At 34.3% G+C, this 19,403-nt stretch overlaps 2 protein-coding genes across 2 annotated transcripts; one reads left to right on the top strand and one right to left on the bottom strand.

Annotated features, from left to right (window-relative positions):
• Nucleotides 3,245-3,691, bottom strand: LOC109707421 (UBP1-associated protein 2C-like). The gene has a single exon (XM_020228660.1). It carries the CDS (start codon nucleotides 3,689-3,691, stop codon nucleotides 3,245-3,247), a length of 447 nt encoding a protein of 148 aa, XP_020084249.1.
• Nucleotides 3,759-11,234, top strand: LOC109707420 (transcription factor-like protein DPB; the record flags this gene model as incomplete). The annotated part of the gene is made up of 9 exons (XM_020228659.1): nucleotides 3,759-3,928; nucleotides 5,350-5,429; nucleotides 5,708-5,751; nucleotides 6,045-6,107; nucleotides 6,205-6,351; nucleotides 6,516-6,584; nucleotides 7,191-7,289; nucleotides 9,403-9,473; nucleotides 10,669-11,234. Coding segments are annotated over 9 exons (981 nt in total), but the record flags the coding sequence as incomplete, so codon positions are not given.

The raw sequence follows: 19,403 nt of genomic DNA, 5'->3' as shown, positions 1-19,403 counted from the left end.
AGTATTCTCCGATACCTGAGTTTCTTTTTCTTGCCTCTTGACTGTTTAACAGGGTCATCCATCCTTAATTGAGCACTCCTTATCACCATAAATTTGAGAATTATACATACAAAAAAAAGAGTAAATATAGGTTTTAAATTTGAGAGTTATACATACAAAAAAAAAAAAAACTAAATATAGGTTTTACAATAAACACAATTAAGGTACTATGTAAATATAGATAAGTACTCTTACTTTGTTTGTGTCACGTCACTGGCAGATGTTTTGTCCACTATATAATTTTGTGATTCCTTAGGGGTTGCAGGTATACCGTCTTTCTTAATATCGACAGCATCTTCATTTTCCTTCTCAATCTTGATCTTTGCAGGCAAAACATTTTGAAAAATCTTTATGACTCTGAGTGATTGCATACTTGAATTCAATTTGCGAGTGTCAAGGGCAACTTGAAAAACAAAAGTTTGACCAATAATATTTTTAATAATAGAAGGTAGAATAAATCTGTTTGAATTTGCTGCAGTTGCAAGTTGTTGAGCCGGAACATGTATCAACTCTTGCGCTGATTTGCCAAATATTGTGAAGTAATTTACAAATATTTTTGCAATAATTATTCAAGATTTTTTTTTGTGTGAGGTGCTAATCTTAATGCTTTTATATATGATTTTTTTTTTTTGCAAAGAAAATTGTATATGTTTTTAGTTTGTTTAGAATACCAATTCTAAACATCAATCCATTGTGTAAGGTATTACACAGTCAAAGAATAATAAGACAAATTGTTTATTGAAAAAAACAAATAACAAGTATAAGACCTTTAAAAAAAAGATAGACCATCAGGTTGTAAAGAGAAAAAAAGAAAAAGTTTATATGTATGTATGTATACATACATACATACATACATACATACATACATACATACATATATATATATATATATATATATATATATATATATATAGTTGAGCTAGAATACTATCGATAGTAAACGGATTTCGTTGCCACCCATTTATTTTCAATGATGGAGCCTTCAAATTGACGATCGGCACCGTTAAATGTAATCTATACCACTTGAAGTGTTTAGAAATTAAATTTCATACATTTTCGATATTGTTTTCTTATCCATCGAATAGACACAAAAATGAACGGCTGAAAATAAATATTCTTTAAAAAATGATGATAGGAATCTTGTAATCAAGATCAAGAGTATAGATCTTATTTTAAATAGTTTAAAAAATTTTCTAACAAAATTTCAATTGATTTGGATATCTTTACGCCGTTAAACTAGAAAACGCCTCATATCGACCATTAAAATTACATATTTTGAAACCCTTTGATCATTAGGCAAATGATGTCGAAAAGATTTGAAATACTTTCTAAACACTTCAAGTGGTATAGATCATGTTGAACGGTGCTGATCGTCGATTTGGAGGCTCTATCATCGAAAACAAATGGGTGGTATCGAAGCCCGTTTACTATCGATAGTATTCTAGCTCAACTATATATATATATATATATATATAATTGAGCTCTTATGCTTTTAAAAGTACCAAGTTATTGATACTTGTAGATTTTTAGCTATTGGATTAAGGAATATGCGGTTAGGATGATGTGGGCTCTCTAGGATTGAGTGGGTGGTTGGTTGGTTAAAGTGTATAATCTAACGGTTAAAAATGATCAACGGCGTAGATCTAACGATAAAAAAATTACTAGCACCAAGTGCTTGGTGTTTTTACGAGCACCATAGCTATGAAATTTTCGAATCGACGATTGGCTCCGTTACACTTGATCTAGGGAATTTGAAGTTTATAGAAAATAATTTTTGCGATTTTTTGATATCACTTATCTAGTGATCGAAAGGATTCAAAATCAATAATTTTTAATGGTTGATATCTGCCATTTTCAAGTTTAACGGTGTAGAAGTATTCAAATCAGATTAAATTTTGATACAAAATTCTTTATACTATCTATAACAAGATCAATATTTCTGATCGAAAATTTTAGTGCTATATCACCACTTTTTATAGAATTTTTATTTTCAGCCGTTAAAAATTATTGATTTTGAANCACACATGCAACAGGAGGCAACAAACACAACCAACCACAAAAGTCATCACTTCTTTACCACATTACAAAGGAGCTATGCTAACATCTTAAAAAATGAAAAAAGACAATCCCCGGCAGACATACAAAGTAACTCAACTTGAACAAAATAACAACCACTATCAATTTTCATTGGCAGGATGAAGGAGATCCCCTATTGTCCCCATAACCATGTAGCCTAAAAGAATCACAATGCCTAACTAACAGTATTTGAGCATCAGTAAACATCATTATTTGTTCCTAAAAAAACAGACATTCTTAAACTCAAAGTGGTAAATTCAACGAAGCTTCAATTCTAAGATCAACCAAAAATAAATTGCACATTCAAACTCATCACTAAAACACACACATACAAATTAGAAACAATGGATAAGAAGAACAACCATGATAGTTACAACATGGTTGCATGATTTTCAGCATAAGACATTTCAAGAGAATTTAACATCCACAGCAATCAGAACAAGGCCCAAAGCAGCACTTACAACAAAGTCAGAACTGACCCAGTAGACCCAGTCGGAGGACGACAGGACACGGGAATGGGGTTGGGTTGCAAGGTATAGAAATCTAATAATAACTTAGTCTTAAGAATCTCATGCCATGTTGATTAAATGTAATTCCAAACTGCTATTAGTAAATTACTTGGGCCTTTCCATATGGCCCAAGAGCCGCCTCCAGCGGTAGTATTTAAGCAAGCCACTTGGTTAGATATATCGCAGGAGTTTTCTTTGGTCTGTCAGACAAAATATGTCGTCAAAGTCGGTGGCAATGACATTGCCGGATATCATATGTTTGGCATCTTAGATGGATGTATACTGGGAGGATGCTTACACATTAGTGAACATCTCAAGGCTAACACAATGGGTTTGTCACAACCGATAGCTCCCCACTGACTAAATTAGGATGTGCCTCAGCATATAACAACTAAACAGTGAAAATAGTAATTAGGGTTTTGGCAATGCAAGTTATGTACTTAAGGGCCACTTTGACAAGTTAGTACAGGCGCGTTAGTTCTGCTTTGGAAGAATCATGGCACATAACACTTCACTAAGCAACTTACTAACTTTGTGAGCTACAACAACATAAAAAACAAAGAACTGATCAGCAATATGTCAGAAGAGGAAAAAAAATATGATGTATGAAGCGAAGTACCTCAGAAATACGGCGGCAAGGTCGGGTAAAGTCCTGCCGCACTTGGAACCACAGCCCCGGGCCCAGGAGATGAACCAATTTTCTGGAGATGCTGGCTTGGGTACGCCGACGAAGACAGAGAATAGTGCGCGCTTTCCGAATAACCCCCGGAAGGCACCCCAATTGAGGTCGGAGGCACGCGATACAGCGAAGATCCTGTGCCCATTCCAAGGCCTCCGAACCCACCTAGACCAGGAGCACCAAACTGAGAAGACCCATAAGCACCATCCAAGCCTCCACGATAACCTCCAGGGCCGGCACCGCCCAGCAATGCAGGAACCTGACCGGGCACGGACGAAAGGCCCGGAGTGGCACCAGCCATGGCCGAAGGCTGCGATGAGGGAAGGTTGCGGCCTAACACTGCAGCAGCAGGCAGCCCACTGCCCGTGGGATTGCTGTAGGAAGACATTGTGCTGCTCAGTCTGCCGAAATAGCCCGGCACCGAGCTCCGCAGGGAAGCCTGCTGACCGATCCCAATTCCGCTTCCGCTTCCACTTCCGGCGATATCAGGAGCAGCAGAGGTGGTCGGTGCGGGGACGGGGACGGGGACGGGGACCGGGACCCCCGCGAGCGAGAACACCTTCGTGAGGCTCAACAACCTCGACATCCATGGCGATGACGCGCCCTCGTCGCAGGCGGCAGTTAGGTTCGTCCTCAACTTCTTTTTTCCCCCTCTAAAAGTTGGGTTGTTGATTTGTGTTCAAGTGCGCGTAACTTGGGTTAGGGTAAAAGTGATTTTTTTTTAATTTTTTTTTTTCTGGATTGCGGTGTTGTTATATGGTGCTTTATATTGCTGATGTGATGAATTGTGCTTAAATGATGGAATGCTGGGTTTTTATTGTATAATTGGTGAAGAGTTTGCATGCTGTATAATCTTTATTTTAGGATCCAAGATAAGAAGAAATCGCCAGGTTTGATTTAGAGTGTCTTTAAGTATAAAAAAACAGCTGATTTTGTCCCCTTGAACTTATCTTATTGGGTTCGCATATATGTTGGGGCTTGATGTTGTAGTAATGAAGAGGGATATGGTGGGAAGTATGAGCTAATCAGCTCTCTTTTGTGGGCAGATATGGCCCCTTTTATTATATTCGTCAGATGTTTCTATGCTAGAAGTCCAAGCCAGAAAAAAATTGGTGAGGAAAAGAAGGCAATACAAGTAAAAGCAAGGGGGTTTTTAGATGCTAAAGATTTTGTGCAATGATTTGTTGAAGGTAATGATTGGTTTTGTCAAATATGGTATGGCTTTTAGGGTTGAGTATGATTGGGAGTGTTTGATTAGGTGAGTAGTGATATATGTTCATTTTCTACTCTATCAGATTTTGAGGTAACGAAATCGTTGATTGCATTTTGTGTGATGATTTGTTGGCAGTTATATCTCTTTGGCCCCTTGACCCAAGTTCATTTCCTCATACTATTTCTGTCTTTTTTTCCTCCGTGAAAATGGAGTTGCTAGTCGTTTTGCGTTTTGAGTTAGGTTGCCTTCTTTGTCGCGTTGTTAAAGCAGGATAGGTAATACATCAAGATCTACATATGAATTCTCTCCTTTTCCATGTTCTGCAAATAATGGTTGTTTTGAGGATTAAGGACAGAGAAATGCTAGTGTAGATGTTGCTCTTTCCACTGGTAGTGTAAATTGTGAATGAAAATTCTAGGTGCAATGAGCAACCTTTGGCAGTTTCTTTTCTTGGATCTCTGGCTTTGGCTGGATTTGTTTTGCTCTTGGTGAGTTTGATCAATTAATAATCACTTGCCCACTAGTGTTTCGAGAAGCATTTATAGTTATTTTATGCCATATTCTGTGCAAGGAAAGAGAGAACCTATATTTTGACCTTTATAACCAAATAATGCTATTTCCATGCTGCCAAACATACTATTTTGATATCAATATCTACTTTTTAGAGAAATGTCCCACTGATGACCACTGGTTTCTTCTGGTTCATTATTTACTGGACCTGTAACACTGGGCTTGTTGGAGATAGTTGAATAACAGAAGAATGTATATACATTTTGGTTTATTGTACGCCTTTATTTTGTCCATGATATGTTTATAGTAATGTGCTTGATCAGTGGGAAGAAGAAAAAACGCGGAGCTAGGGTGACCGCAGGTGATAAAAGTGGTAGAGGGCTCCGCCAGTTTAGTATGAAAGGTAAATAGAAAATTCTTCTTCGTATGCTGGTTTGTTGCATGGTGTTCTCTTTCTTGTCTTAGGAGATGTTTATTATGGCAATCCGAGTTGATGTTACATATCTTCTCACTAATTTGATATTGCTACTAGCAAAACTTTCTGCCATGGGATAGCTTTATGTACTGAAGATATGGGGTATCAGTATACGGTTACTTTACCTTCTATTTGCATTGCATTTTAGAAATTAATAATATTTGCTTCTGCAATGTGCATGTTTTGTCTTTTCTGTTCACGCTCAGTTTGTGAGAAAGTGGAAAGCAAGGGGAGAACTACTTACAATGAGGTCAGCTTTTCTCTTCTCAATCTGTTCATTGGTTATTTAAGTTTAGTGTTTTCTTATTTTGGCATCTATTTCTGTGTGAAGCTTGATAACTACCTGTTCCACATTGCTAGTTTCTATTAGTAGTAATCAAGTATTATGAGCTTTCTTCATTTTTCGCATGTTATTTCTGTCATATTCCTTCTGTTAAGTCAAATGTTATTTCTTGCTTTAAACACTCCTGTTGTGCTTATGGTTGCCACTCTAGTTCATTGCATTTGAGCTTTCGTGTCTAAATTTCTTAAAAATTTTGTCAGGTTGCAGATGAACTTGTAGCTGAGTTTGCAGATCCCAATGGTAAATTGGCATCCCCAGACCAGGTATTCTATTCCAGTACAAATAGATGATCATCCCTTGTTTTTACTGTAATTGATTTCATTTGGTGAGCATGATTTCATGGATATCTTAAAAATGCAGCAACAGTACGATGAGAAGAACATACGTCGGAGGGTGTATGATGCCCTCAATGTTCTCATGGCTATGGATATTATCTCGAAAGATAAGAAAGAAATACAGTGGAAGGGGTTACCTCGAACTAGTCTAAATGATATTGAAGAATTAAAGGTTTTCAGTATTATACTTTTTAGTATGTGAAATGCTTGTATCTAGCGAGAATTATTTATGCTAGAAGCCTAGACTTTATTAAGTGATTTTTTTGTTTGATATATGAAAATGCAACAAGTGTTATTGGAATTAATTCTAATCTTCTGTAGTCATAATTATCACAGGCAGAACGCATGGCACTGAAAAACAGGATTGAGAAGAAAACTGCATATTTGCAAGAATTACAAGACCAAGTAAGATTGCACTATTGTTCTTAGTCATGATGAAAGTAACTTACTCTGACATATATTGTTTTCCAAATTTATTATGTTGTCATTCTAGTGTTGTCTGCATCTTTTGTATCGCTCAAGTCATTGCCTGGTAGTATGAAACACTGATATCATGGCATGCCTAAGCTTTGCTGATTATGTTTTGCTTTTGTAGGCCAGAGAACATAAAGAATAATGATGAAGCTTATACATTTTTAAGTATCTCACTGATTGTTCAAACTCTTCCTATAGTCACTAATCAAGGAAAGTTGCACCTATTTGACTTGTCATTTATGATCACAGTATGATATTTATTTCAATATATTGACCTTGGAAGTAGTGGAGAATGCGCTCTTAAATAGTATTATTAAATGTGCTTATATCATCTGCCATCTTTGACAACTTTATTCTACAATTAAGTTCAGTGAGTTTACTAATGCAACAAGCACATATTGTGTTATAAGAGGAACAACAAGTCTAGACTGGCATTAATTATGTAATATCTTACTATCTTGGCTGTGGTCAACAAGAAACTGATTGCTTGGATGACCAGTAAGCTCACTTTTTTTTTAATTTTTCCCCTTCGTTTAGTTCATAGGACTGCAAAACTTGGTACAGCGAAATGAACATTTATATGGATCAGGAAATATTCCTTCTGGTGGTGTCGCTTTACCTTTCATCTTAGTTCAGGTACTGTAACTGTTGTTTATAAACCAAATTCTGTATATTACTTGTGTATTTTGGTCAATTTAACTTTAGGACCTAATTAGTATCTGAGCTGTGTGCAATGAAACAGTTTTATATCTGTGTGACAGAATTATAATTTCAACATGCTTGTACCTATGATATGCATATGAAGTAGGCTGAAAGCAAGATTAGGCAGGGGTTGACCTTTAGTTTACTAAATTGTTCTGTAACTTCTATATATAGCAATATGCAATCTGTTCTTTACTTCTGGGTCTTATTATCTAGTTTTGAGAATATGTTGTTCTTGATTTGAAGGGATTCGGGGCAAAAACCTTGAATTATCAGAAAGATAGTGAGAAGAGAATGGATTTAGAACTTCTTTATCAACTTTCTTTTACACTTATCTTTGTTTGCATTTAAACCTTTGTTGAAATAATCCAATGCCTCAGTGATTGTCAATCGAGGAAAGTTTTTTTTTTTTTTTTTTTCCTAAGTGAAGGTAAAACCAACTGCAATTTCCACTCAAACTCAAACCGTAGAAAAAGAAAGTCTTCATTCGAACNTTTTTTTTTTTGCCATGTATTGATTTTGGTTGTGCCGTATTGATTGATATTATTGTTGTTTCTGTTGGTACTAATAATCGCTTTGACATGAGTATCAGATAGGTCATCCTTTCTTTATTTTTTTTAGGCTTAAACTATTTACAATTTTAGTATCACACCAAGCTTGGATTGCTTGCCACCTAGATGTGATTTAAATTGCTACAATCCGTGCTTTGACTTTTATTTTCTAATTTGGGTCTTTCCGTCGTGAAAATGCAAATTCAAACTTTTCTCATGGTTATGTTGAAGCATTGCTTATCTCCTTGTTTGTTCCTTATGACAATTGAGCCTGAATGAATATTGATGAATAAAACCTATCTGATCTTCTTCTAAGCTTAATTCTGAGCTTATTATAATTCTCTCTTCTTTTTTTTTTTCTTTTTTTTTTTCTTTTTTTTTTTTAACCAAGTGTGAACATAATTTTTTTAGACTTCTAAACTAAAAATATTTGTCCTCTGTACTTAATCATTGTTGTTATACCTTCCTTTTAGTTGATTGCTGCTATATAATAAATTGCCAGTTGTGCTTTTGCATGTAAAAATGAACATTATATATGTATCACTTATTTCCTGCTGATGAATGATTGTGTAAAATGTATGTTCAAGCGAGCATGTGACTTTCTTTTTTTGATCTTTCGGGAATGATTAAGGATTTTCGAGAACAATGTTTGGACAAAATGTGAGAACCCATCGTTTTTCAATATTTAATGCAGGTGAAGTATCATATCTAACCTAACAAGGGGATATCATTGAAATTTTCCCTTAATCGAGTACATCACACTAGCCTCTATGTAGTCTTCTCTCACACTGATGTTGCCATGATCTTATGCGCGTCTTAAAAATGTTGCTTTTTCCAGAAAAGAACCTGTGGATCATATGATAGGTGTTTTCTATGAGGTCCAGGAGAAAGAAGGCAATAGCTCTGCAAATTATTCAATTTCAGTAGTGTTCAAGAAAGTACTAGTAATTAGATGAGAGTTCTTGTTGGTTGAGTTCTTGCTACTACATATGGGCTAGGGCCTAGGCTTGTTTCCGCTGATACCATCACAATATGAGTTGAAGAAAAAAAAAAGCGCAAGTGTGACCAAATGAGACCTTATCTATGAGTTCTTTTCTGAAAACTGGAATATTTTACATTCCACCACCTTAGTAGGAGAAAGAATCTTGACTATGAGAACCCTCACCCCAATGCTGCATGCTAAATGATTAGTGAATTTTCGTAAGTGAATTCGCTCAAGACTAATTTGACTTAAAAAGGTAAATTTATTAAGTATGACCAGTAAATAGCTTCTTTTCCACTACCTGCTATTTAGATTTTATATAGATAGGATATGGTATTACCAATTACTTAAATATCATTTGTCCTAGAAGCTATTTGGCTGTAACATACATGAATTTCTTTTTATTAATATATGGAAATATGCAACTACTGATGTTAGAATTTTTCTCATCTTTCTCTTGTATAAGGCATTTGGCTAATACTGATGTCATTCTCTATGGTATGTGTTAAAAAAGACTCGCCCACATGCTACTGTGGAAGTTGAAATTTCAGAAGATATGCAGCTGGTGCATTTCGACTTCAACAGGTGATGTAGATGATGCGTCTTGGCACACTCTGTTATGTCATGACTCATGCTTTGATGCCCACGAATCATCTCATTTTCTATTTCTATTCATCCTGATATCATATGATCAATATTTTCTTTGGTTTCTACCGTCGAGAAGGCTTTGGGTACTCAATTAATATTTATTAATAAGGATTTAAGTGCCCATCGGGCAAGCCTTATCTATCATGCTGTATCATGCCAACAAGATATCGTCACGATACAGTCCCCGGGCTGATAGCATAACTCAAAACCCTCTTTCTTTAAATTAGTAAGTAATTTTCTCAATAAAGTTCAAAAGATTTGACAATGACACATGCTAAGTAATTAGAATATTTTGTTGCTGAAGAAAATAAATATTTTATGTCATTATGTGTCCGCACGTATGTAATTTTTGTGACTGGCACGCATTGGCACGGCCCGCACGCATGATGTTGTGCTGTACCGGCAAGTTTTCGGCACAACCCTGTGCAACAGTGCTTAAGTCCTTGTTTGTTAAATCTGTCTTCGATGGTTGTTTCATGAATAAGAGGCTTATTTTTCCCCCCCTTTTTTATTCCCATCTCTTCTGCCTCTTGGGGAATTAAGAGTCTTGATTCTTGGGGTCATTTAACTTGAATTCTTGCTGCTGTACAGAGCTATACCTAACAGATGGAGCTATTCGTCAACCTGCAGACAAATAATTACTTGCATAGATATAGGAAATTTGGATATTAAATAATATAAAATAACTCGAGAATCTTTTATCTGCACATATGTATAATTAGTGCAGGGATATGCAAACCAAGATCACTACCAGGGATAACCATGTCTCACAGTATCGCCGTAAAATTTTGTGGATGGCCTAGCTAAGTGACCTACATTATCACTTTTGAGACACTTTTTATTATGTTACTCATTTGTCCTACATCAGCTATTGTAGTTTCCTATTTCTCTTCGGCGTCAATACTGTTGTCCTGTGATCTGCATGGTCTTTACGGTCTTTACAAGCAGAACATATAATAAACTCAGGAACATGCTAAACTTGTACTAGCTATCTTCCTTTAACTTTAAAAGAGACATTAATGTAATGATTGAACCTGAGCTTTCTATGATCGAAATATTGTAGATTATTAAAACACAAACACCGCTTAGGTTCCTTTGTATGCATATCTTCTGATGTCTGTTTCCATAACAGCACTCCATTCGAGTTGCACGATGACTCTTATGTGCTCAAAGCCATGAGGTTCTGCGAAAGGGGCCAAAAGGAGGGCTCCTGTGAGCCGAGTTCCAACGGAGGCGAATGCTCCAGCACACCAAATACACATCAGCATCACATGCCGCAACCCACAGGGCCGGATACAATGGCCAAGCCGCCGATTAATTCTCCTCCTATTCCTGGAATACTCAAAGGGCGGGTGAAGCATGAACATTAGCCTCTGATTCTTAGGTTTTTTTTCTTTTTTCCCTTTTTGGTTGTTTGTTCTGGTCTTTCTCTAACCTCTCCTTTGTTATTTTACTGTAAAGAGCATGTAATTAGTTGATTAGTTGGGGAAAACAAGCTGAGGGGCTTGAACTCTTCTAGCTTTGTAGCTAGTCTGAAGAATATAGGGCACATTTTGACCTATCATGCCCCCTGAAAGTAATTTCAAGTGTGTTAATCCGGTGATTCGCCGGTCTGGGAAATTGATATTGCTGTAATTTAATTGTGTATTATTTTTTTTCTTCATGATATATAAGTTGCAGTTAAGAGTTTCAATTAAATATCGTGCATCGGAATTTATGTTACTTTGTGCCTGGACATTTAGAATTCAAGGTATATATGCATATAATTGTGTTGATTGAGCTCCGGTAGAGCCTATATCGAAAATTTAACTTGGAACTGTATTCTGTGCTGTTGATTATGTTTGCAGCAGTAGTCAAATGAAAGCTTGCATGGGGCTCAGAGCTGAATTCAGCTTCAGATCTCAGGCTATAAATTTTATGATTTTTTTTTTACTGTGCATTCAAACATGACCTGAAAGTTATACATCATTTCTTTATTTTCTGGTTTTTTTCTCATGAAATGAGGAGGGAATGAATCTACAGGAGAAGGATAGTGGAGGCAAATGAAAAGGGGAGGGGGTCAAGGTATAAACTACACCTTGTGTTTTATACTAAAAAATTGTAAGCAATAATAGAAGCAAATAATACAAAATAAAATAAGGTTCCCCTCTTTTTTTTTTTTTAATAATTGAATTTTACATTTGCTTGGTTCTTGTCTTGAAATACTAGGATTATATCATTCCTTGATGGGGTAGGGTAGGGTGTTACGGGCCTTGGAGCCTAAAAAGAAAAAAAAAAAAAAAAAAAAAAAGGAAAGGAAAACTCTATACTAAATGACCGACATAATTATAATATCGCTACGAAAATAAGAGATTCAGATCCTCATAATTTTGTCAAACTCATTCAAATTAGGGGTGGTCGTTTGGATTAATGAAGCTGCGATTAGATCACAAAATCAAGTTTATTAAAAATAAAAATATTAATTCTGTCATCAATCATAAAGAAACCAAAAAGATCTGATTTATAGCATCTTGTAGTACATATATTCTGCATTAATACACTGTAGCATGTTTTCTTTTATGCTTCAAAACTATGGTGCCTTTACTAATAGATATCAACTGTACCTTGTAGCACTGACACATAAAGATCTTTTGTCCTGCAACTTTCCAAAACAATGTACGTATTTTAGGGTTGTCATCGAGCCGAACATGAGTGAGATTCGAACACAGAGTGAACTGAGACCGGCTTGTACTTTTTAGTTTGTTAAACGAGCCGAACACGAGTTAGCTCGTTAAAATATCGAGCTCATAAATTCAGATTGTGTTTGGCTTATTAACTAGCCGAACATAAATTGGCACGTGAACATAAGTTAAATTGTCAGCACTACTACTAGCTAGAAAGTTGAAAGAAAATTAAAAAAATTAAAATCTTAATTATTAAAACTTATAAAATATAGTTCTTTTTATATTCCAGCCGGCCTAAAATCCAAATAGTGATAATTTACAATATATATATATATATATATAGAGAGAGAGAGAGAGAGAGAGAGAGAGTAGAGCTACTATGCTTTCGAAAGTATATGAGAGTTTGTGCTTCCAACTTTTTGGCCTTGGATCAATCCTTTTGATCATTTCTGACCTTTAGATTAATATTATTATCCTAGGTTGACTACTCAATCTTAAAGTGGACTACTATCATCCCAATCTTACAATTTTTGATCCAAGGACAAAAAGTCGGAAGTACTAACTTTTATATATATACGCACACACATACGCGAGATATATCGAGTTGAATACGAGTGAGCTGACTCTAGTTTATGTTCGGCTCGTTAAGATTTCGAGCTGTTCATATTCGGCTTATTTATTTAAACAAATGATCTTTTCCGAACTCATGTTGAGCCAAATACGAGCTGGCTCCCAAACAACAAGCTGAATTGCCAGCTCTAACATATTTTGCACAACAGCAGCATAGCTCTTAAATGAAACTATATTTACAAAAAGAAAACTATGAAATGTGTTAATTTCAATGGAAAAACAGTTCAAATGAAACTATATTTACAAAAAGAAAACTATGAAATGTGTTAATTTTACTGGAAAAACTGGTCAATAAAGGGGCTAGTTGNATTCAAAAAAAAAAAAAAAAAGAAAAAAAAAGGAAAAAGGAAAATCCAAGCATTTGCAGTCAAGATCAGAGAGAGCCTACTAATTAGAATGGAAAAGAGTTGTCAAAATAGTAAAAAACTTATTTCTTCAACTCACAATTAAAACCTTTTTAAAGATTAAAGATTAAAGATTAAAGATTAAATCCTGGTAAAACAACATCAACTCACCTCTTGAATATGTTGAAGAGAACAAAAGTTACAAGTGGGGGGAAGTGGAGAATCCAAAATGGATTACAGCTGCATCTGTCCCTGCACCTTTAAGAAGAATTTTTTTTCATCAATGTTTTTGCTCAATTCCTCTACAGGTGCAGGTGCAAATGCAGCTATATCAAAGCATTTTGGCCATGAAACATCATTAGAAGGAATTAATATATTCATCTATATATGCTCTAGAGAGAGAGAGATAGAGAGAGAGGGAGAGAGAGCTCAGAAAAAACTGCAACTTATCTCAACATTTATAGAGAGTCCAAGTTATGTATGAGGACAAGAACTTACTTCTAGACATTGTAAGAAGATTACCAACTGTATCTAGCGCAGTTGAGAAAGAGTTTGGTAGTTGATGCGTCTAATTATTTTATATTTCTATCTTAGTTTATTTTTTTTTAAAAAAAAATGAAATGAGTATCATGCTAGTTTTCTCTCCCCAAAAATGCTATTCAATTATTAAATTTATAGTTCATATGTTTTCAGTGTCGAATTATATTAAGTATGACTCGTCAAATTTACTAAAAATGTATAGCAATCAAAATTTACTAAAAGTTAAATATGTTTAAAATACTTAATAATTATTAAAATATATTAAAAAAATATCAAAATCAGCTATCTATAATCATAAATAAATTAATAATTATATAATAATATAGTATTTTATTTGGATTGGAAATTTTGCAAGGCGCTGATTAGTATTCCTGACCCGCCCCGTTCCCGCAAGTGGGAAAAATTTCCGCCCGTTTTCGTCCTCGCGGGGACAAAATTCTCTTCATTTCAGCTCCATTCAAGGCCAATTCCCTCATGAAGATCTAGAACTACAGAAAAAATTATCTTTTTTTTTTTTTGTGTGTGCATGTGAAGGGAAAAGAGCGAAAACCATCACCTCACAATTCCATAGCTAAAAGCTATACACTGTAGCGGATTATTATAAGTTCTTCGAGAAAAATAAAAATAAAAATAGAAATCCACCCATACTTTATTTGTCTCCTAGCCTACTAATTCTTGTGANTTTTTTTTTTTTTTTTTTTTTTTTTTTGGTATCAGGTAATTTCAATTTCCATAGAAAATGGACAATGATGATCTTTATTAGAAGGCCGTGATGAATAAAAAAAAAAGGTTAATTGCGTGCAGTTTTCTGTAAATATATTGAATATCAGATATTGCGTGCAGTTTTCTGTAAATATATTGAATAAAAAAAAGATTAATTGCGCGCAGCGTTTGGTTAGGGGATAGGGATAGGAATAGGCTCTTATCCCCCCTTTATACCCAAACGCTAATTTTTTATCCGAGAATAGTAGTTTTCAGTTATCCCCACCAACACCTCCATTTTCTATATAAAACTATCTAAAATTATTCTTATTCCCGGGAACAACCCAATTTTCATCCAAACACTAATTTTCTTATCCCCATACTTGTACTTATCCCTGTAATAGCTAGTTCTTGCTTATACCCGAACCAAACGGTACCTAGTATAAAATTCAACTCTTCATATTTATTCCTACGAAAATCCTAACGTTCTTAAATATACTCCTGCAGTTAGAATATATTAGAAAAATATAGTTAACCATAAGTAAAATACTTAGTCCTGGTAGTGAACGATGTAAATTGAACTTTTTATCCCTAAAATGATCATTGAAAATTTTTTGGGAGAATATTTCTGTACAGTTCTAACAGTTGGGACTTTTGGAGGGATATATTTATGATAATAAAAATATCATTTCATTTATTTTTTGTTAAAAACTAAACAGTGCTCTAATGGTAACAAATCAGAGGAACAAATATGAATGTCACTGGACTTTTGCATAGATGAATATGAAAAGTTAAAATTTTGTTGTGATATATTTACTATTCGATATGTTTATAGGGATCTATATAAAATTAACACAAAAAAATGCTAAATTATATAAAACCCTCCTATCAAAATTCGATTTTTCACTTTCCCCCCCTACTATTTAAAAACCTACATTTTGCCCCTTGTAAAATGAAAATTGTACACTTCGCTCTTTGGCCGTTAGTAATACGTTAGGGTTTCGTTTATAGAATATTATTATATTTTTTTTTTATATCAAAAATGCTCTCAGCTTTCTCTCCTGTGAACATGATGAGGAGAAAAATGGTGAGATGCAAAATGATCATTTATCATCACAGCTCACATCATACTGTCCTGTGAATATTTTTTATTTTATAATGAGGTAAAATATAAATTTTTAAATGATAAAAAGAGAAAATGTAAAATTAAATTTTGACACGAGAGTTTTCTGTAATTTAGCCAAAAAAAAAGAAAAAGAAAAAAAAGAAGAGAGTTGTTCTCTGTGAACTGTTGGATTTCTTTCTCACGCGTTAGAGAGGGTGGGAGCACGTGCGATGGGCCCTGCCCGGAGCACGTGACGCACTTGAGCACTTCACGTGGGTGGTGCGCGAGAGGAGCCAATGAGGAGGCGGCAACTCGGATGCGGCCAAGTGGAAGCACGAGGTCCGTTCGTTTGGAGCCCTGAAAATGCACGGGACCACTAGTGACACGTGGAGCTTCTGTTCTGAATTCTGATGAATGGAATAATAAATTTTATGAATTTAAAAATTTTATATAATTTTTTAAAGGGGGCAATTGCTTATATACTCCTGAAAAGTTTCTGACTTTTTGATTTACCCCTCTTAGAAAGTTAATATTGAAAATATCCTCTTTATATTCCAACCTATTTCTAATATACCCCTAGAGTTAAAATCTGTTAATTAATTCTGTTAATTCTGTAAAATTACTATTTTGCCCTTTCAAATATACCCTTCCACCATCACTGACTTTCTTATTTGCCCTTAAAGTCAGGGGCAAAAGAGTATTTTGACTTTTGGTCTTTTCCAATATACCTCTCTACCGTCACCAATATTTCTTATTTACCCTTAAGTTAAGGGCAAAATTGGTATTTTAATTTTTTTTAACTGTGGTAGATGTTTAACTCACGTTTAACCTAAGTTAACTTAACAGGAGATAATTGCGGAGGTATTTTGCAATAACGGTGGAACATATGAGGGGTATTTTAGAAAGAAAAAAAAAGTAGGGGTAAATCGGATATTTTCAAACATATGAGGGGTATATAGGCAATTATCCATTTTCCGAAAAATATATAGAATAGCAAATATATCACTATAAAATTTAACTTTTCATATTTTATTTCTGCAAAAGTTCGGTAATATTCATATTTGCACCTATGATTTTTTAATGTTAGAGCACTTTTTAGTTTTAATAGAGGATAAATGAAATGACATTTTTATCCTCATAAATATATCATTTCAAAAGTCCCAACCGTTAGAATTATGCAAAAAAATCCTTCTAAAAATCTCCAATGATCATCTTCTTTCTTTCTGCCGTTACAAATAATATAAAAAGAGTAAAAAAGTCAATTTATCTCATTCACTAATTAGGGTTAAGTATTTTACCTATTGTTAACAATATTTTTCTAATGGATCCTTACAGTAGGGATATATTTGAAAACGTTAGGATTTTTATAGGAATAAATATGAAAAGTTGAATATTTGATGCGTTCAGAGGAAGAGGTATGCAATTAATCCTAAATTTTATTTTTCATGGTCATTTATTTTAGAATTACTTTAAGTCTCAAACCCTAATATATATTTTTTTAAAATTTTTTGTATCTAACCACCATCCAAAATATTAAAACCACCAGGTTAAGATGTTTGATGATCATCATCAGCATGCCTCATAAACTGTACTTTAGTTTTGATGATCAGTATCTGTTGGCATTCGGTTAAATCGAATCGGGTACGCCCATAAGCGGGTTCGATCCGACGGATGTTATGTTATCTAATTGGATTAGAATTAATCTCGCTTTCAAATTGGAAAGTTAGTTAGAGATAAATCCTAGTCATATTAGGATAACAATTAATAACCGATTTGGCCTTATCTCTAACGCCATTAGGATTTTGGAATTCCTTATAAATATGCGGGCGATCCCACATAACGTTATATACACGAAAGAACGGAAAAAGAGAGAGAATAAGAAAATAATAGAGAGAAACCACATCCTCCATTGACCTATTATTCTAGAGGGACTTGTACGGTGGATTTGTGATCGCGCTCGTTTGTAGTTCGATCCACCGCGAGTTTGGAGCGTGAGAAGATATTCAAGGACGATCCGAGGACACGTGAATCAATCTAAACGATCCAGGCTCATCGCGTTGTTGCGCGAATCGCTTCCGCAAAAAGGTACGAACGAATACTTCCGCTGCGTTCTACAGTATCTTTAAAATTAAAATTAATCTGATAAACATGATCAACAACAATACTTAAACAAGTTTAAAATAGTTGTAAAATTTGATTTAATATATACAGTTTTAAAATATAAAAAAAAGCACATCAAACTATATAATTCTTAAACTATTATCATTATTTTACATTTTTAGGAGTGTGGTGTATAAGACGTAGCTAGTCAGTTTTTAGTTGAATGTTAACCCGAACTGAATTTTTCGGCTTTATAACTTTTTTTTTGGATCAAACCGAAAACCAATCGAATCGAATTTTTTTTTTTTGTTCGCTTTGGTCAGTTTGATCGGTTTCGGCCTTTCTAAATTGGGCTTTAAGGATTATAATATAGCTAACAATTTAGATTTGTTTGATTTAAAGAATTCAAACCATGTATAATCAAATTTAATTTATACTCAAAAAACTAACACAAAATAATAGTAAAAAATTTTGTTAGACTCCATGGAAAATTTTATTTTACATTTTAAAATATTTTAAAAGTTAATATATATATATATAGAGAGAGAGAGAGTGAGGCTACTATGCTATCGGAAGCACGGAGCCTTCCATGCTTCCAGTTCGTTTTCAATGTTGCGACTTTCGAATCGTCGATCGACTCCGTTAAACTTGATTTAGAGTATTTGGAGTACCTAGAAAATAAATTTTATTATTTTTCGATATCATTTGCCTAGTGATCGAATGGGCTAAAAATCAACAAATTTCAATGACCGTAGTGAGCCGTTTGCAAGTTTAACGGTGTAGAAATATCCAAATCACGTGAAATTTTGATAGATCAAACCGAACCGTTTAAACCGATAAACCAGTCTTATTTATCGAACTAGATCAGTTAGGTTTGGCAATTTGGGTTTACCCGAACACTGCTTATCCTTAGACGCAAGTAATAGTTTCTGGGTAAAAACGTACATAACTTACTTCAACTATAGACCAGTTTGGATCGGTTACCCAACCTTTCAATTTACTTGACTTGAGCTAGTTAACAAAACTTTGATTTCAAAATTAATCTGAATGCGTTGTTTTTCTTTACATATTTAGTTAGCATACTCGTGCAATTCGCACAACTGTAAATTCACCAAAGTAAGTAATTAATTTAAATTTTAAAACCACAATATTTTTGACCGATTTAAATTAAATAAATTGAAAGATTAGATAATAAAATTAAAAATTTGAATGATTATATAGTCAGTTCAAAATTATTTATAGTTTAGATAAATTTGAGTGCGTCTGGAATGCTTCTGGAAGTACAGAGCGCTCCGTGCTTCCAAATTGTTTTCGATGTTCGGACTTTCGAATCGACGATCGGCTCCGTTAGACTTGATCTAGAGTATTTGAAGTATCTAGAAAATAAATTTTGCGATTTTTCGATATCATTTGCCTAGTGATCGAAGTGGCTCAAAATCAACGGCTGAAAATAAAAATCTTACAAAATATGATGATATGACATTAAAATTTTAGATCAAAGCTATTGATCTTGTTTTATACGGTATAAAGAATTTTCTATCAAAATTTCGTGTGATTTGGATATTTTTCCACCGTTAAACTTGCAAACGGCTCATTACGGCCTTTAAAATTATTGATTTTGAGCCACTTCGATCACTAAGCAAATGATATCGAAAAATCGCAAAATTTATTTTCTAGGTACTTCAAATACTCTGGATCAACTCTAACGGAGCCGATCGTCGATTCGAAAGTCCGAACATCGAAAACAACTTAAAAAATGGAGGGCTCCGTACTTCCAGAAGCA

The sequence above is a fragment of the Ananas comosus genome, linkage group 3 (assembly GCF_001540865.1).
Source record: "Ananas comosus cultivar F153 linkage group 3, ASM154086v1, whole genome shotgun sequence".
Classification (NCBI taxonomy): domain Eukaryota; kingdom Viridiplantae; phylum Streptophyta; class Magnoliopsida; order Poales; family Bromeliaceae; genus Ananas; species Ananas comosus.
This window is presented reverse-complemented; position numbering and strand designations above follow the sequence as displayed.